The sequence below is a fragment of the Chanos chanos genome, chromosome 1 (genome assembly GCF_902362185.1).
Source record: "Chanos chanos chromosome 1, fChaCha1.1, whole genome shotgun sequence".
Classification (NCBI taxonomy): domain Eukaryota; kingdom Metazoa; phylum Chordata; class Actinopteri; order Gonorynchiformes; family Chanidae; genus Chanos; species Chanos chanos.
This window is the reverse complement of record NC_044495.1, coordinates 56185651-56206351: the sequence shown is the minus strand read 5'-3', so window position 1 is coordinate 56206351 and position 20701 is coordinate 56185651. Positions and strand designations below refer to the sequence as shown.

The 20701-nt window shown below is 40.5% G+C and overlaps 1 protein-coding gene across 1 annotated transcript; it reads left to right on the top strand.

Annotated features, from left to right (window-relative positions):
- The first annotated feature begins 3076 nt into the window (after positions 1-3076).
- LOC115819628 (uncharacterized) lies at positions 3077-5756 on the top strand. The gene is made up of 4 exons (XM_030783134.1): positions 3077-3276; positions 3501-3531; positions 3848-3952; positions 4506-5756. Exons 1-4 carry the CDS (start codon positions 3112-3114, stop codon positions 4931-4933), a joined length of 729 nt encoding a protein of 242 aa, XP_030638994.1. The 5' UTR covers positions 3077-3111; the 3' UTR covers positions 4934-5756.
- The last annotated feature ends 14945 nt before the right edge of the window (positions 5757-20701 follow it).

Genomic DNA, 20701 nt, shown 5'->3' with positions numbered 1-20701 from the left:
CTTGATTATTTAACGTATTTCCATATTTCAGGCTGTGATGTACAAAATACTAAAGCTGAATGCAGCATTTTTGAGATAAAAATGAATTAATATCATGTTAAAAAAAAAAAAAAGACACGCAAACCTTGTATTGTTTTTCCATTACTTTGCCCCGGGTTTGATTTTTTTTTTTTGTAGCTCAGTTTTCTCCATCTAACAGTCCCTGTTAGCTGAATGTGGTCCCATTGAAAAGACTGCTGAGTTCATATGTAAATACGTACATTTACATGCTTGTACAGATTATCTCTAAAGGGAGAATTCCATGTATGCAGTGAATAACTGACTTTTTTGTTTGGGGGGGGGGGGGGGGCAACAACGACTCTGCACGCCTTTGTACGGTGATCAGAGATCCTCGTAAATCTAAGACGCGACTGAATCCTTACAGTGTTTTTCAAAAAGATCTCCGGAGATGAAAGATGGGTGGAAATGCTCCTTCGAATACGTGTCGGTGAATCCGCTCTTCGACACAAACACCCGCGAGAGGGAGTTACAACTCGCCGTGCCCCAACAACACGCCGTGCCCCAACAACACGTGCGAGACCTGTTCAGATCGATTAAGCTAAACATCTACCTCACCCAAACCGTTTGTTGTGTGTGTGTGTGTCTGTGTGTGTGTGTACCTGGTAAAAACAAACAAACAAACAAAAACCAATGTTATATTACCTTTATTATTCGTTGAAACAATCACAGTCACACAACCAATCCTTTTTTTTTTGCCTCTACTGTATATATGGATTAAGGAGGAGAGGCATGTCCTCTTTTCCTCTTACTGCATGTAAATAGTCTTACTGTATATAAGAATATAGCATTGCACAGATTGTACCATGGACTGTGTGCATCACTGTACAGATCATAGTGTGTGTGTCATGTGCCCAGGACAGCAGAGAATACCCAGTTCTTCAAACACTCCTACCAATTCAATCTGGAAACTGATGGACTGATTGATACACCCAATATCAGGTTTCTGCACGTCAGTCCGGTGCTCGGTTGTGAGTGATAAGCGTAGATTTGTTGAAAGTTTGTCCACTTCTTCAAGACTGTCGTTTGATTTTTCTGTAATCGCATAAACTTGACATGCCGAATGATTGAAAGATGTTTTGAATCTCAGAATGACTCTCGCTGTGTTTTTATTCTTTGTGAGTAAAACGCTCGGGCTGTTAGCGGTGGTGCCACAATTAAAATGATGTCACGTCGGGTGTGTTATTATTGACAGTGAGGGCAGACGTATTGTATGAAGCATTGTTTGTAACACTGAGACAAAACAGTCCTTTCAAAAAGTTTCTATCCACGGAAATGTTGTGAGGATTCTGCAGAACTTCTGCCGACTCTTAATCATGCTTTACATCTACTTGGCACTGATTTTATCAGCTCGTCTCTCTCTCTCTCTCTCTCTCTGTCTCTGTCTCTGGGTATTAATAGGAAAAAACAACTTTTAACTAATAAAACAATTAAGAGATCTGTGCAAACCAATACTTCATTCAACAACAAGAGACCCCCCCTCCCCCAACACACACACACACACACACACACACAAAATGTTATGTATAGTCTTTGCATTCCTCCTGAACATTTATCTGATAAGCAGTGAAGTGGCAATGAAAGGAAAAACAAAAACACTGCTAAGTGGAGAGTTCCTTTCCAATAAACCAATAGTGGTTGGTTTTTTTTGGGGGGGGGGGGGGCGCTTGTCAAAAGATAGGGATTTGATTACCGAAAATGGACGTCATTTACTAAAAAAAATTTCAAAACACGTAACATTGTAGTCATTGTAGTCAGAGTTCGCTAAATGTTCAAACTATCAAACACATTCATGGTTCTATGAACAAAAATTTACAAAATTCCAAAATAGTTCATGCACGCAGTCTTTTTTCTTTTAACGTAAACTTACTCAAACACTTACTGTTCTCTCACTCTCACTCATTATCTAAGCCGCTTAGGGTCGCGGGGGGTACTAGAGCCTATCCCAGCGCTCATAGGGCGAAAGGCGGGGAAACACCCTGGACAGGTCGCCAGTGGTAGGGTAGACACACACACACTCGTACCCCTTATGTCTTTGGATTGTGGGAGGAAATCCACGCAGACACGGGGAGAACATGCAAACTCCACACAGAAAGGACCCTGGCCACCGGGAACCGAACCTGAAACCTTCTTGCTGTGAGGCGACAGCGCTACCCACTGCATCACCGTGCCGCCCACGCTTTGTTCTGACTGCACTAAATGGGCTGCGGGTTTCATGAATCGTTCATTTTTACAGCATCGATTAACACATTACATCGATTATGGCCGACCTGTTATTACAAAGGAGGCTAACAAAACTATGAATTATACTCAGTCTGCCGAAATATTTCACTCTCAAGATTGATGACTTTCAAAAGCGCGATTCGGCTCCTCCCTGTGGGTATCAGCTCAACACGGCTACCGAATGGCTATTCTCTGTTCCAAGTAAGCTGCAGTTACTTCAGTTTAAGGGTCCGAGTGCGGCGGAGCTCCGTGCATAGTTAAAAGTAATATACAGGCTAAGCATTAAAAAACTGGCCTCAAATCTGTCATTGCATTTTCCAACAACGACCCCCCCAACGACCCCCCCCCCCCCCCCCCCCCAAAAACACCAAAGCGCCTGGCGAAGCTGTTCTGAAAGAATAACGATGTAAGCAATGACAAGTGTGGGTGTAGTCTCAAGGTACATTCTCAGAATGCCGAATCAAACATTTGATCTTACATTGTTCAATTTCCGGCCTATTGTTTTCCTCAGGATACATTGCGCTTTTTTCGCGTCGGGAAAAAAAATCTCAAGGAATTCGAGTAATGTGTCCTCTGACACTACTCTTATTACATGACTCAAAGATGAAAGATGAATGGAAAACAGGAAGTAGGAGTTATTATGCAGACTTAAGGGGAGAAGCACGAGTCTATCATGATGGCGAAACTGCATGGGTAGATTATTTGTTTTGGGCGGTGATGAAACAACGTGGGAGAAATGTAATATAAATAGGCGCGTTTAAAAGCTTCTTGGACACCTCTCTGTCATTCGTAACTATGGAGTCGCTGAGTGCACAAGACACTGGCTGTGAAATGCTTGTGGATACCCGCATGCTGGAACGTGGCGGAGTAATACGTATTATTAAGCGATATTACAGGCGTAAGTGGCAGGCGCGTGCCTTGATGATCGTTGTTGCGATTCTTTCGCTCTGTTGCGTGGGACTGATTTTCGCCTTAGTTTTTCACTCACACTTTAAGGTAGGTTAACTCGTTATTTACCTATCCTCCAGGTTGCTCATTGCTTCTTAAACACTGTTAATTTCTTTAGCCTCTCTTGTACACCATTGCAAACGTGTTCGAGCGCCCCAAATCTAAATTACCGTGCCCTGACAGCTGCACACTTATCTGTTGTCACGCATTGTCAAGCACCGGTCTAACCACTTTCCAATGTGTGTGTGTGTGTGTGTGTGTTTTTAATGTAGCATCTACCTGACGCTGTGAGAAAGGAAAATGGTAAATATAACCTATTAATGCAAAGTAAATATACACTTGATGGTGATTATTGTAATTGTTAATTATAATCATTACACTTTTATTGCGATGCTGATTCTTTGATTCTTAGTGGCTGAATAAAAGTGTTTGACTGTAATACCTGTTGAATGACTGAGGTTGTGGTGGTAGTAGTGACCTCATTCTATGGATGGAATAATACAATGGTTTTAAGCAGTGGTTTGGTGGTGGTGGTGGAAATTGTAATGTCAGTAATTTTGTTAATAGTATCAGAACTCAGGAAGGTGAGATTAACACTACTGTCTGTTGCCCCCCTTAGGGGAATCTGTCGCCTTGAAGCAAAATGGTGAACACTCAGAACAAGCGCTCAGCAATTCACTCGCGCGTCATCCAAATAAGCCCCTTGTATCAGCATATCGAACAGGTAAATATGTCACTAAGTATTGCTTTGCCGAGCTCAAAGATCAAACGTTGCAGCATTTGCAGTGACGGTGCCTCATGACGAAATCATGTTGTTAGTACGGAACCGAAAGCACCAGTTAGTTGGGAAGTGATTGCTTATGCAAACGCAAGTCAAAGAGTAGGCAGTGCTTTACCTGTTGTTACTACTTCTAAGGCTGTAATTAAAACGGGCATTTTTACATTTGTGTGTTAATGTGTTTAGTCTTGTTAAGCAGTCAGTTTATCCTCAATGTTTGGTGTAATTCTTAGGGTGAAAAAGTGTTTACTAAACAAATAAGTGTAGATCGTGGCCACTTATGAACTCTTCATCCTATTTACCAACATCTCATTGCAGTTATTGTCCTCTAATGTCTCTCTCTCTCTCTCTGACACTCACACAATCACTCTCTCTCTCTCTCTGACACTCACACACACACACACACACAATCACTCTCTCTCTCTCTCTCTCTGACACTCACACAATCTCTCTCTCTCTCTCTCTCTCTCTCTCTCTCTCTCTCTCTCCTTTCATACAGTGCAAAACTGCAATGACTTGGCAAATAACAGTTTCCTACCCTGGGATAAGTTTGAAAATGACCAACTAATCACTTATGACAACAAAACACGCAGCCTTATCATGCCTCACAGTGGGATGTACCATGTCTCTGTGCAAGTGGCGTACAGATATCTCGATGGCTTCCGTTGCGAAGGCACTGCCGTCCTGAGACAAAAGGTGCTCAGGGTGTCAGACAGTTACCCAAGACCTGTAACACTGCTCACGGCTGAGGACACCGTTAACTGCAACCTGGATTACTGGTCAAAAACTCTGTACACAGGAGCCATATTGCATTTAGACAAAGAGGACAGACTCTCTGTGAACATCTCTCGTACTGAACTCGTTGACTGCGGTGGGAAACTCCATACAAAAACATTCTTTTCACTATATCTTGTATCCATGGACTAATGTTGACATTTCTGTTGTTTTAATCTATTTGTATGAAGCTTGTATTTATGTTTTTTGAAGCACTCTATTGTTGCACTGGATAAAGTGATAGGGACTTGTGTCTTTAGGCCCTTTTACCACAACATCCTACGTACATTGCCACTAAGGTGATCTCTTACTGTGTTGTTGTGGCAGTAAATGTATGACCTGCCAGGTAAATTTAAAATGGAGCAGCTGATGTCACTTATTCATGCTCGTGTAGAAATACAGTAAGAACACTAATGGGCCAACACAGTACCATTTTAATAGGTGGGTAAGAAAATTGCACCAATATTTTTTTTGTAATTTTTTTGTAAGCGAGTAGATGAGGCAAGGCTGACAGACTAGGGTCCATTCATTGTTAACAAATGTAAAAAAAAATATGTTGATATTTTAAAATGTGGAGGGTTGACATCCTTAGGAATGGTGATTGTAAATTTTCCTGGAAACGTAGGATGTGGTTGGAACACAGATCAAAAGGCAAGCGACAGAGAAGAATTATCCATGTGATCTGTACATTCTGACCAAACAGGTCTGGCTAGCTAAGGAAACATTCACTCTGACATGGGGGAGATCCCCGCACTCTCAGAGCTGTCTCACCCATTTGAGAAGAAACGCACTTCTCTAATTCAGTTCTCTTTTTTAATAAGTATGCATTAAAACGTAACTAATAATCTGCAAAATGTTTACATCACCTTCATTTATAATGCGTCAGCACCAACGTTGATATGTTAACATCAGTGTGGTTAAATTGCTATTCACTGTACTTTTCGTACTAAAAATGCAGAGAGTCTTTGAAGTACTATATATGTATGTATGTGTGTATATATATATATATATATATATATATATATATGTATATATGTATATATAAAGATACAGCAGTGATTGTAATTCTGACTACAGATATCAGATATACAGATTTATTTGTTGACATCAATAAATTTCTCGCATAAATGTTTGTTCAGCCTGACTGGTCTTTGGATGAGTGTTGTTTTTAATTGCGAAATAACATTCTTTTGGGTGGGGGGTTGGGGGGGGGGGGGGGGGGGCGGCAGTGGCCACGAGACTCCGTCTGAATCGACTATTTTTTTTTATCTCATTGTTCTTTGTAAAAACCCCCCCAAAAATTGTGTGTGAAGATCTCAGCAGGGCTAGCGTATTTGGTATAATGGAATAAGAGCACTTTACACCGACAATCGTGTCGCGTACGCTTAATATCAAGTCACACGTTTTATCCCATTCTAACATTTGAATAAACTGAGATGAAGCTTTAAGTGGCTGTATGTCTGCTTTGTACATTTTTTTTTTTTTTTGCAATCCTTGTGTGGGTGTCGGTAATGGTGAATTGAGTTTCGAAATATGCCTTACTCGCGCGAAAATACAGAGATCATCAGTTCAATCAACGTCATTGCCCCCCGCCCCCCCCCCCATTTCCAAAGCTGCGCTGATCCAAAGGAAGTACAAATGCGTAATTTGCTGCTATAAAGTGAAGTGGCGAGCACGTGTGCACGCTCTTCCAGACAGCAAATAGTTCCAGGCACTACGGATGTCTGCACTGACAACAGAAAACGTCGCCAACTCGGACATAGTTTATATCATTCAGTCCTCTGTTTCGAAATGAAATGCTGTGTCCATTGCTGGATGGTGCTTAAACCATAAGAATGCAGTGTCAGTATAAAGGTTGTGTTCAGTAGGATCAGCGTATTTGTGACCAGACTGTTTTCAGTAGTTCATTCTTTTTGATGCCGAGGAAGTGTGTAAGGAACAATATGAAGTTATCTGACAGCAGTCATGTCATAAGGCAGTTAAAATCCCCTCGTGTTTAACATAGTATGGCAAGTCCGCATCCATTATCTCTTTTGCAAAAACTTAAGTGCGCCCAAATTACAGCTTTTGGCAACAGTAATCAAAACAATACTGGATTTCACCATGGTTTTAATTTGAGACCAGTAGTCTCAAAGCAACTGCAATGTGTTATCAGCCATGTAGCTACACAAAAATATAAGAGGCTGTTGTCTGGAATAATTAGAAAGAATTACTCCTTAGCTAATAACTACTAATTAATTATTAGTTAGTGACATACAACTGAAACAATCATACTAGACTTGCTAATAGTTGCTAGCCCTTCATAAAACAAAGACATATGTACTCAGGTGGAGCTAACAGATTTAAAAGTGTCCCATGATGAGAGAATAGCAATGAGCATATACTTTCATTTATTGAACTAACAGGTTTCATGTTTTGTCGATTGTATACGAACAACATGCCACAAGCACTGTAAAAAAAAAAAAGAAGAAAAAAAACAACAACAACTCTAGAACGAGAGTCTCCTTTGCAGGAGGCGTGTAGACCCTGCATGGAATGGTGTCGACTATGAAAAAAAGTTTGGGCCGAAAGGGAAAGGTCTCCGGTTCGGTTCGATTCCCAGGACCGGCAGGAAAAACATCCATGGCTGAAGTGCCCTTGGGCAAGACTCTTAACCCCCCCCGGGGGCGCAGGTGTGCTGTCCAACGCTCCTGCACCCAGTAGTTGTGTGTGCTCACTACTGGTGTATATGGATGGGTTAAATGCCGAGGTCAAATTCACTGCTCACTGTTCACAGCGTGTGTGTGCACAATCATGAGATTTAACCGTAGGATAGACTCACCACAGCCCTGCTTCCCATTGCATCAAACACTATTGAAAACTCTGTGTAGCTGGGCCTAGTCTCCCATCAGTCAGGCACAACTTAAGAACGTTTGTTAACCAAAGGTCTCTGAGATCCGTGAATCATTTCTAATTTCTCGAAAAAGTTTTAAACTTGGATGTATCACAGGGTCCTATGGCCTTTTCTCTTCTACAAGGTCTGATCTCTCCAGTCGCGGCTTTGGAGAGCAGAGCCAGAAGCTACCCCAGAAAAGAAACCGCAAGACGCCAGTGTAGCGGAGAGGGGATGGTAACATCAAGAGGAAGTAGACGCTAAAGGAAGCTGCTGCACTGGCTGAGTGAAAATTGCAACACAACAAGTTACCAAGGTTTGTCGGGAATGGGCAGAGTTTGACTGGGGTCCTTTCAAAGTGTCTATACTGAGACCCTCAAGGAGAAGCTGGTTCAGCGGTAAGTATACAGTAAAGGTCGTGTGCAAGTAGAAGAACAGAAGTCTGAGAAATGATGGGATCCTGCACTAGAGAACTACGCTGGTCATCTAGGCTGTTCAGCAATTGGTGTTAAAGGGTCTTAGAGGCAAGGTGCAACTGAAGTCAAATGCAGAGGTTTTGCAACCTGATTCCTCTGTAAAGCTCTTGGCCTACCTGGGACTACGCATAGGCAGGGGAGGAGAAGAACTCAGCTATCCTTAGCACTGTGTCACTTGTTGGATTTTATGATTTTGAAGGCCAGAGTAATTGTGAATAATTTCTCTCTCTCTTTCTCTCTCTCTCTCTCTCACACACACACACACACACACACACATACATTTGAGGACATTGTATGAACGCACCTCATATTATAGATGATATACGACATGGATAATGAGTAGTTTATCTAGCCGGTACCTTACTAATGAAAAAAAGCAAGTAGGTAACATTTCACAGTTTTGCTAAACTGTGTCAGCACAGCAACGTTTGCCGATGCTTGTCTCCAAGTAGCAGTTTTGGTGTGTGCATGTAGAAAAAACAAAGCCAGCTGCAAATGCTCCAAATTAATGTTACTTCCACAATGCTGTGGAAACTGCCCAACATTGCAGGCAGTAGATAGCATTAATGCAGTTTGGATAATGGAGCTGTTAGCGTCAAAAAAAGGTTATCTTTATAACAGAATAAGCAATTTAAGCCGCTGTTAGGATGTGTGTTAGTTCTGGTTAATATCCTTTCCACTTTAAAAGTCATTCCTGCAAGTGACGGCCTGCCTGTGTCTGGGTATGTCCGCTTAAAGTGCATCAGAAAGTAGACGGGACTGATGTCGTAGTCGAAAAAGTACAAGCCAGGGCAACAAGTCCGTGTGAGTATATACATAAACTCTCAATAGTGTAATTTCAAGCCGTTTTCATCTGAATCTGAATCTGAATCTGAATCTGAATGTATATATTCCAAACCCTCCTCCCATACGTCATCAGGTATACCCAACCCTAGCTCTTCCTCCCCTGGTTGTTTTACTGCTGGCATATAGGGTGTTTGCATCGACTGCAAGGTAGAATACGGAAGAGATATTATTTTGTTTGAGCCAATGAACATCTCTTGGTTTTTATCGAATTTTTCATGTGGCACTAATGTCAGGTTTTGTAGATGAGTTTTAACACAGTCTCTCATTTGAAGGTATCTGAAAAAGTTGTTAGATATTACACCATATTTTTCCTATAGTTGTTTAAAGGAAGCAAAGGAGCTTTCTGTACTCAAACTGCTGATGTTATGTACACCCTTATCCACCCACTTGGCAAACTTATAATGGCTGTCCAATAATGAGACAAAAAAAAGGCAGGACCAGCCTTCCATCTGCCTTGCATTTAATGAGGTGGTGTTTCTTTATGCTGTGTGCCTTCTAATCCCAAATGAATGGTATTACCAGTGAATACAGAATTTTAAAGGTTGAATTTGCCAGAAAAGTGGGAGGAGATAGAGAACTTGTGGGAGAAATATCATTTTTATCTGCTGAAGAAGAGAAATGGGTAATGTCTTCCAGTACTACATGATTGCCTCAAGTTTTTCCAGGAGGCATGTAAAATTGGCTTTTACAAGGAAAGTAAATTTCCTTGTTACTACAATCCCCAAATATGTCAAGCTACGGGCTGAGATTTTAAATGGCAAGTTATTAAGTAATGAAGGAGTCATCTATTTTAACTGGCATTATCTCACTTTTTCCCTGGGTGCGGACTGGCCATTGGGAAGTTCATGAATTTTCCAAACGGGCCGTGTCTTGCGAGGGCCAGTCTTTTTCTCCTCAACCCCAGCACTATATACCTTATATACAGATATCCAATAGGTCATCTTAGCTGCAGGGACACGGCTGGTGAAATCCGTAATAGCAGATAGCAGTTGCCGTCACAACTGAAAGTATCTAGCGCTTGGGCAGTTAATATCTAACACTCCTCAAAAGTATCTGGCACTCGTTGCTGAAACATGGTTATAAAAAGAGAAACCCCGCGGCTGGCAGTGCAGAGGAGGTGTACCCAAAAAAGTTAAAAAAGGCTTTGCCGGCTGATGCCACAAAGTGTGCGAAGATATCGGATTTATTTAAGCAGTCTGTAGGTGATGAGGAGAACAGTGGTGAAGAGGCAGAAACATCCAAGAGGGGTGAGGAGGGAGCAGGTACTTTGTCATGCCGACATGCTACGTGCTGTGAACCAGATAAACGAACTAACTAAAGAACAAAATGTTTTAACCTTGGGGTTTCCTGCAGTCCTGCTGCAGGTGTGACCATTTCCAAGTGTTTAAGTGGTCAGACTCAGTGCACAAACATTTAAGAGAAGTTTAAATTTCCCTAAAGCGATCATCAGCTTCAACTGTAAATGGGTAAAATAAACATGTAAATTGTTCGAATAATTTTACAAAAGACACTCAGATTCTCCAAAGTCAAGGCAGGTTAGTTTATTCTCGCAGCGAGGAGACCAATCACAAAGCAATACAACCAGGCATCACAATTGTGAGTAGTCTGTCTTCTCTTGTTCGCATGCAGTATTTATCCTCTAACAAAAGCAGTTCATTTGGACAAGGCGGAAATTCATTATAATATTTAATATTTGACACTTCTGCACACGGCGTCTTGCATGTTTGCTCGCGATATCTTATATTTGCACATGATATTTTTAATTCGGTTGGCTATACTACATGTCTACCGTCTGAAGAACATCCTGTGGTTAGTTTGCTCATCACCAGCTGTGAAGCGCATCTAGTCTCAGTGCTTCACGTGTCTGGGTTCAGCGTCCCCAGTTGAACTTTTGCTGAACCCTATTAAAACATGATCGTGGCCCTATTACATACAAAGGAATAACATATTTTTCTGACATAAATTTGACCATTTTCCTCTAGACTACTCATCAATGCTTTTTTGTATTATAGTCTATAATAAGCAGGGGCACCGCTAGAAATCTTGGGCCTTATGAAAGAATATAACATACTTATAATAATAATAATAATAATAATAATTATAATAATAATAATTATAGTGTTCTGCGAGGGCCCCCTCTCAGTGCTGGGCCCTTGGAGTCGTCCTAAAATACCCCCCCTTCGCCCCTGCCTATAGGGCCCATAATATTTGATAGCCAGCCCAGCAATAAAAATGATTTGTTAAATAGTTACTCTTACAAACAATGCAAATGAACAGATTGTGTTTTTATTCTTTTTTTTTTAATAAATGATTCGTTGATCGACAAACATGTTGTGTCAGTTCGAATTTTAGTGTATCAAGCTGGGGCCACTTCAAAGCAAATTCCCAGGCTGCTTTGTGTTGCCAGTCCCCCTCCCACCCCCCACCCCCCCCCACCCCCCCCCACCCCCCCACAGTTAATTCTCTAACCAGAAAATGACTTCTTTTATGAGAAGTTACAGTTAAAGAATAACTTGGTGCATACACATGGAACGATCATAATGCAATCAGTATTACACACCTTAGAGTTGTATTCACAGTGTGACTATGATCAGAAATGGCAAATATTTCACTGCACAAGATACATTACAAGGTCTTCAATATTCATTTATTGTTTTTGGTGAGCAGGACAAAGAAGGTGAATGTCAACTTCTCTTAGCATGAGAAGGATGAAAAAAAGAATAAACAAGAGCTTTGACTTTTCCAAAGAACTAATTCACGAGATGTTTCAAACAAACTTGCAAACTATAATGAAAAAAATTAGTGTTCTATATCAAGCTGCAAGACATTCTTAAAAAAAAAAAAAGTTCCTGTTGAAACTTGGCTAAAGTCATTGGCATGAAGTTTTGTGGCATTAAATGAACTAGAACTGTGGTGATATCCATGGCCAATTTGTGAGAATTTAGGGAGCTTTGCACTAGGGAAAAAAAAATTGAAAAGATATTTACAGATCGTGCATGGATACAGTCATTTTTACACTTGCAAAATATCTTTTCAAAAGTACCATCTCTGTGTGATATTGAATGTTTTTCTCTTTGTAAAATAGTACAGCTGACAGATAAACTTTACTTTATACTTTATACTCTAGCTGGTATAACTTTTAACCAGTCAACCAAACAACATGCAGAGATATACGCTAAACTCATCCACATCAATTTACCTCTTAGCGTACTGATATATTGTCACACACTGCTCCAGTTATCAAACTGGAACAGTCAGATTCAAGATTCAAGATTCAAGCGCAAGCACAATGAAATTCCAATTGTGTCAGCCTCATCTGGTGTATTTATATTAAGACACACATATTTACCAAAAAAAGTAAGAACTATGAAAAATATAAATATACAATATATGTAAGTGAATATTGTACATACTCCAGTGATAACAGTACATGGAATTACGTGAGTGAAAGGACATGCATGACATAAGTAAATACTGCACGTATGTCATGAAATGATGTGTGAATAAATATTGCACGTAGACATAACATGACACGTAAGTAAAAAAAAAAAAGTATTGAAAGTATTGCACATACTCCAGTGTCGGGATACATCAGTCTTTTCAGACTGAGGAGATATCTGAGTTATCTCTGAGTCAGGCAAATGGATGACAATCTTGATTTATGTGGCTTCAAATTTCTTGGTTAAATTACTCAAATGGCCTATGATGCAACTGACCCAAAGGAGAAAGAAACCCCCCTGTACAGTTTATGAGGATCAGCCAAACTGACAAAATAAAACATGTTTTGAACCAACACCATGGCAAAATGTCAATGTGGGCTAAACCGGACCTGCTTTTTTCCGCCTGGCTCGACCCCTGTCGTAACCAACATGACACAAGCATTTAATTAGATTTGGATAAAAACAAAAAATCTGAAGGAGTGAATGTACCCAGCTCTTCAGAGGTCACCAAAATGTTTCTTCAAACTGACTAAATATAAGCAGAAGATCAAGTGTTATAGTGCATATAATAATTTTATCAAAGACCTATCCATGTCAAGCAATCAAAGGTAATATTCCCACTTTCCCTTTATCGTTAGACTGAAATGAATGATGTTGATATTGATATTCTGTTGTTAGGTGTGTTTGGTAAAACCAGGTTAATGGTACAGCTGAATGCTGCCAAGACTGAGATTAGATTTAGTTACATTTAAGAGTATTTCCCCGTCACTTCTCACTACTGCCTTACATTGACAATTAAAATAGTTAATGAACAACAACAAACTTAATAGCTAACCTGTATCTGATAAGTCTAGAACTGCTGCATTACCTTGAACCAGTACAGAATGAGTTTGTTAGTGTACTGGTAATAAACTAGACTTGGTAGTGGAATGTATTTTTTACTGTAACAAATGGCATGAAATCTCATGATGCGCATTACCAAGAACATACCAATGAGGTAATGAGGCTCGATGCAAGTGCAAGTTAACTTTATAACCAAAAACATTCCAGAATTAAAGTTAATATCTGGCAGAGTGTGGTACACAATAAACAGGCTAATAGGGAAAAGACTAGGGATCAGAATCTGCGAACAGACTATGGTCAGCACCAGAACAGCAGGGCGCACTAGGAACAGCATAGGTCACTAAGAGCAGCAGGGCTCACTAGGAACAGCAGGGCGCACCAGGAACAGCAGGGCTCATTCAGAACAGCATAGGTCACTAAGAGCAGCAGGGCTCACTAGGAACAGCAGGGCGTACCAGGAACAGCAGGGCTCATTCAGAACAGCATAGATCACTAGGTGCAGCAGGGCTCACTAGGAACAGTTTAGATCATTAGGAGCACAAGGCTCACTAGGAACAGCAGGGCGCACTAGGAACAACATAGATCACTAGGAACATCAGTGCTCTCTAGGAACAGCTGGGCTCACTAGGAACAGCATAGATCTCTAGGAACAGCATAGCACACTCTGAACAGCAGGGCTGTTAAGAGAAGAAGAAATTAAAAGAAGAAGATATCAGAACAATGCAGACTGGGTCTATTCCTTGGTGTATTCCAGGCAAACCAAATCACCCGAGATGTTTGATGCACTCGTAATATATCTCTATGGGCTTTTCGAAATTTTTAGACATTGTGGACAAAGCCAGCTTACGCGATTTGAGAACCAACTGTAGATGAGAAATTGCACGTGAATGAGTACATACTCCTGCTTACGCAGAGAACGTCAGTTAAGTAGGCGGTCCTTCAATGTGGCCCAGGACACATTTGCGTACACACTGCTAAAAGAACATGGCCATTTGCGGCCCAGACCACCTCCGAATGTGGTCCGAGCGATCAGGTTTCAATGCGTCCTCAGTGCGTCTTGGGTGCATTCACACCTGTACTTAGAGCTGTCCACTTGTGATCAAATCATCCAAGACGCATGTTAACGCCAGGTGTGAACAGGGTCGTAGATCACTAGGAACAACAGGGCTTACTAGGAACAGCATAGATCACTAGGAACAGCAGGGAACAGCAGGAATAGTACAAATCACTGAGAGCAGAAGAACTCTCAAGGAAGGCAAACAGGAAGAAGGCAGTAATTCTGGAATAACATGGATACACAGCTCAGTGCACTCTGGTATGTGACAGTATCTGGTATCTGCAAAAGCAGAGCGGCACGACAGGAAGCAGAAATACACACAGAGCTACTATGAGTACGCAAAGCTGGTGTGAGTAATGTTTAGATAACCGGTTCCAGTTATGTAAAAAACAGTAGGTGGGAGAAAATGAACGCTTTTTAATGGAACCAGATAAAGTTGGCAGCAAGGGTGCGATACTGATTATCTCTAATCCTGTTGTGTTGAACAAACCAACGTGTTGGATTTTGGCCTTTTGCTAATTTCGCATAACTGGTAAAGTTCCAGAAATATCAGAGCTTGATGTCAAATTAGAATTCAAATGAAGAATCGCATGTTTTCAGCAAGAAGTATGGCAATCTTTTTTTCAATTAAATTACATGGAAGACCAGGTAATTATGAATTAAATACATTAGAAATATGACAGGAAAAGTGATATTAGGAGTTATCAGCTGTGCACAGAATAACCATGAAGTGTGCTTTCACAGATGCTTGGATATTTCATGTTTTTAACACTTTTCTACTCTTTACCAGACAGTGACCTGTTTATTCAGCTTTAAAAAAAAAAAAAAAAAAACTAACACTGACACACACAGACACACACCCTACACACCTTACAAACATGTGTAAGTGAGAGTGTAAGCCAAGTCATTGATTTGAACTGGCTGCTCCACCCTGTGAGTGAAATTCCTGGGCTGTGAATCAGAATATCGTGACACTGGTGATGCAATCATATCCTTTGACAGTAAACACCATCCCACGCTCACAGGTTCTTAAATAGGTCTCAGTTTTGGATTTATTTATACTTAGTGCTTAGTTACTGGCAATTACTTCCAACAAAAACATCTTATTTGAACTTAGAGAGTGGCAGAATTGAAAGCACGTGAATGAATGAATGAATGAATGAATGAACAAATGACTGGATAAATAAATAAGTGGAAAAGCAGTAGACTGAAATCTGATGTCACTTGTTAAAACAGTGGCAGTCTAACATTTTGGCATAAAAGGATATGTGTCAAATTTGCATATGCTGAAAACCTGCTTTGGCTGTTTGGATTTGAAGAAAAAAAAAAAAAGGAGGAGATGCAACCATACATTCCCAGTCTTATCACAACACTTGCTCTAGAAATGTCAAAGTTCAATACAACAAACAGCTGTGTTTCTGAGTCTACGATGTTCAGTATAAGCCAAGCTTTATTTCAAGATCAAAGCTAGAATTCACCAGTCTGAAAGAACTCCTGCTTGACTGGGCCACGGTGCAGTCAATGACTTTTTATATTGTTGTTTTTATTATTATTATTATTTTTTTTTTTTTTCTTTCTTTTCACTTGTAACCTTCTTCACACCAATTTAGTTGTGTACGATTCCCTTGTATTTGTAACACCTGTTACGTTCACAGCTCTCTTGCTGACTGTAATGGACTGTTCCAGAAAGCTGTAACATGGACGGAGATTCAAGCTGTGCTCCCCGGACCTATCCACCACTAGTCTGACGTTTCCTGTTGCCTCATTCCTTGGCACAGGTGTGTACAGGACATGTATAAATATTTGTGTGGGTGTGTTTTGTTAAGGTGCGCTTTCTCTCTGCCTCTCTCTCTCTCCCTCTCTCTCTCTCACTCTCTCTCTCTGTCACATGCACCCACACACACCGCAAATAAATAGAAGCTTTGTTTATATGTGTGTAAATGGACTTTGTCTCCTGTGATTTGACGGAACCAAAGGACATCGATTAGACAAGAGGAAAGTCAATGTGACACTGTATAAATGAACAGTTCCCCCTTGTGGTTTTAAGTGCAACCGCCTTGGCATTGGCAAACTACAATACCCACGTACCATTTCACTGTAAGCAATTTTCATTTCAATATATGAAAGAGATGTAAGATTAAAACATTGGACAAAGAATTGGGTTCTTTAGGTCATATGTTTACTAGGTTGTCTGATAGGGTAAAACCCACAAACCCTGATATAAAAATATCGGTGTCTTGCCTTGATGCTGAAATGTGAAATCAATTTTTTTTTTGTTCCTTGGCAAGAGAATGAATTTACCTGGAAATGCAAGAAACGTGTGGAGGATAAGGACACGCTTTCTAATGCATACTTTACAGTATCAGTGTGTGGGCAGTGGTGTGGTCTGTCCCATCTGTCTCCTGTACCTTGCGGTATCCCTCTGCTGAGTGTTAACAACAGGTTTGTAGGTGTAGACAAAATTGTTTCAGATTCGCAGCCCACACACACACACACACACAAGCACAACAGTCATGCATATAAACCTAGCTAATCACCCATATAACCTAGATGTTAAAGTGTAACAAACTGCACATTTGACTGTTTGTTTTTGGATTTTATATTTGATAAAATCGGTTAAATCACATCTTATCGTAAGAAACTGCCTTATCAAAACGATAACGGAGCACGATCACTTGTAACCTGTGAATATCACAAGGAGAATTGCAAAACCACTATCAAACGTGTTATAACCTGTTGGGCAATATGCTGGTGGGGAGATACCGATACCGGTAAACCTGGAAAGTTTTTTTTCCTGGGGTTCTTGTTTTTCAGTGATTTTCCAGAAACGAAATAAAAGCTGTTAAGTTTCGGAGTAATGGAAAAACGTCAGTGACACGGGACGATTCCTAATGCCAGTCAAAGAGGTTGACGACCAGCGCATACACCCGCCTGCGCATGCCGACTCTTCCTCACACAGGTACGTGGGACCGTGCCCATAATATTGAATTTGATCCGTCTTCAAGTGAGCAAGCTTCCCATCAACGGCAAGAATTGCTGAGGTGCGATGGCACGGATCATAGCCTGCTTGGTTGGCGTTCCCAGAACATGATCAGTTGCGTTCCTCGCTATGTCTGATCCAGCCACTGGTAATGCCACGTAAATTCAAACTCTTAACCTTAGCGATGGGGTGCATTTGCAGCGCAAATATCTGATCATCTCTTATTTAGCATGTTTCTTAAACAATTGTTTACATATATTCATTGAAAAAGTGACATATGATTTCCTCATTTCATACTTATTTAAATACTGTATTGTGTTATTTATATGTTAATGGTTTATTATTGTTTTATTTATTAGTTTGTAATGTGTGTATTTGCTATATTTATTTATTTATTTATTATAAATGATCAATTAACGTTACAAAAAACGAAATTTGATCTGTGTTATTTGTGATTTTTTTTTTTTTTTCCCTTTTCAAACTTTATTCTGGAATGTAGAATGTTAACAGTTTCAGTCGGGAAATTCAGTAGTTCAGTTGTTTTTCCTTGGAAGAATGTTCTGCGACAGACCACAGGGAATCTCCCCTGCATGTTATGACATCATCAGTCAGGCATGACAACAAGTGTGTAGGTGTAAACTGGTGCATTAGAAAGAGAAACTACAGGCAGATTACTTTGCACTTGGTGTATGTTTTGTAAAGGTTTAGACACTGACACAGAGACTGCCACCTAGAAAATCAGTTCACAAAAAGATCAGTGGAATGTTATGATTGACATTTCTAATACAGTGGCTATGAATACCCAGAATACCCACCTGCCACAAACAGTTCAATTCAGCTGAATTCAATTTAATGCGATTCAATTTGTGCAACACCAGTAAATTACTGTGCCATTAATTGAGTGAGAGCTCAGCTGCCAACTTAATGGCAGAAATGATTACAACTGTGGTCATCCACTTCACATCAGTTGAGTATTACAAATGCTTTAAGATTTTTTTTTTTTTAATGAAAATGTCTACTCTCTAATCTCTACTGTGTGCTGTTTCTTCAATTACCCCCCCCCCCCCCCCCCAGGATACCAAGCTTCAAACTCTTGACCCTGAGAATCTGTCATGTTTCCAGGGAAATATTCCCAAGGATGACATTGATTGTGCAGTTAGATACGTGAAGAGTGGACAAGCCCCTTGTCTTGATGACTTGATGACTGATGATAGCAGCTACGGTGCGGGAGGCCACCAAGAGGCCAGCAGCAACTCTAAAGCACTTACTGTCCTCTATGACCGACATGAGAGAAACTGTGCATGAGACAACAGTAGCTCACGTGCTTTGTATATCTGGCTTGTACAGAACGGTGCCAAGAAGAAAGCCTCGACTGAAATTCGCCCAAAGCTACACGAGAGACTCTCAACAATTTTCAAGAAGATTCTACAGTCCGATGAGATCAAGATTGTACTCTGGGGCCTCAATGCAATGAGTTATGTTTGGCACACCTCACATTCAGAAGACCACCCTTCCTGTAGAATATGGAGGTGACAGTATCATGCTTTTTGCCTACTTCTCTGCAGCAGGGACTACTCATCAAGACAGATAGAGAAAAGGAAGGAGCTGAGTCAAGAAAATCCCAGAGGAAAACCAAAAAGGTTAACACCCTGGAATGGCCCCGGTCAGAGCCCAGACCTCAATTCAGTAGGCCTTCCGTAGAATGACTTAAAAAACACATTACATACTGAAACCTATATAAATGTATCTCTGCTTACAAACCATACATTTTACCTTTCATATTCCATAAGCATGTACTGTGCCAGTTTAAGAAAAGGATGTCAATGAATCACAAATGCGAGAGAAACTGGAAACTTGAGGTTGTGTAGTAGTAACTGTTCTTACTACGTCAAAAACCAGAGAGGCGAGAGAGGGAGAACAGAGAATTTCCAGGGCACAGGGTGAACATACCAACCAATAACGCTACCGGCACTGAAATAAAGTCTGTAAATTGAATGTCAACAAAGCCAATGTGAATCCACAAATCTGAATTCGGAAAAGTAGGATTCTGAAATTACGCAGATAATGTGTTATATTCATTCAGTTTACATTACTTATACTAAGATTAAAACTTGTAAGAAATAACCAAGGAATTCAAAGTTTAGCAATGAAAAGAGCAAGGTTCTACATAAGCAATGGTATTTCAATATATCTGTACTGCATGTATCACAACTCTGCTCCCATTTGTCAGATAACAGTAAATTAACCATTAACATGCAAGATGTACTGTATGCTTTTAAAAAAAAAAAATTCTGGAACTAGCAAAATGATCTACAGAACTAAAAAAATGCATTGACCCTGAAAGTTACTACAACAATAATGAAAATAATGACCAGTGGTTTGCAGTACACAGTTAATTAGCCTCTCAAGAACCATTACTCACACACACACAGACACACACACACACACACACAGGGTGCATTCGTACATGCTGAGGTTTTCCAGCAGGGGGGACTGCCCGCGTCTGTGACTCAAGCTATAATTTAGGTCCTACCGAAAAACGTTTTTACTCGCAAAGGTTTTGGCACTGTGGCTGGAGACTGTTTTGCGCAAAATCGTGCATCCTGATCGACCAGTATTTCTAAAATGTAGACAGTCTTTCAGTAAGCACAGCTATACAACATCATTTATTCAAGTTCACATCCTACCCCATAGGTTCATGGGTCTTTAAGTGTTCCCAAAGCATTTGACTGGCTTGAATTTGACTACCTTTTAGAGTATTTGTCCCTGGCTTTATCCCCAACTTAGTAAATGTATTTCCAAGGAAACAGTACACCATGAAGATAAAAGAAAATTCCAGGCAGACCAAAAACAACGTTCTTGAAAAATGCCAGTCATGGCAAGGCTATAAGACAATGTCCAATCTATTGAATATACATCAAAGCACAGTGAAGTCCATCACATAAAATTGGAGACAATATGGAGCAACTGTGAATCTACCTCAAACTGGCTGTCCTACTAAACTGAGCAGCTACGGTGCGGGAGGCCACCAAGAGGCCAGCAGCAACTCTAAAGCACTTACTGTCCTCTATGACCGACATGAGAGAAACTGTGCATGAGACAACAGTAGCTCACATGCTTTGTATATCTGGCTTGTACAGAACGGTGCCAAGAAGAAAGCCTCGACTGAAATTCGCCCAAAGCTACACGAGAGACTCTCAACAATTTTCAAGAAGATTCTACAGTCCGATGAGATCAAGATTGTACTCTGGGGCCTCAATGCAATCAATTATGTTTGGCACACCTCACATTCAGAAGACCACCCTTCCTGTAGAATATGGAGGTGACAGTATCATGCTTTTGGCCTACTTCTCTGCAGCAGGGACTACTCATCAAGACAGATAGAGAAAAGGAAGGAGCTGAGTCAA

What these genes read in the sequence shown, in the direction of transcription:
- LOC115819628 (XM_030783134.1), top strand. Translation starts at nt 3,112, where the DNA reads ATGCTTGTGGATACCCGCATGCTGGAACGTGGCGGAGTAATACGTATT. An exon ending in CGCTGTGAGAAAGGAAAATG is followed by an intron (nt 3,532 to 3,847) that starts GTAAATATAACC and finishes TGCCCCCCTTAG; the next exon opens with GGGAATCTGTCGCCTTGAAG. An exon ending in TGTATCAGCATATCGAACAG is followed by an intron (nt 3,953 to 4,505) that starts GTAAATATGTCA and finishes CCTTTCATACAG; the next exon opens with TGCAAAACTGCAATGACTTG.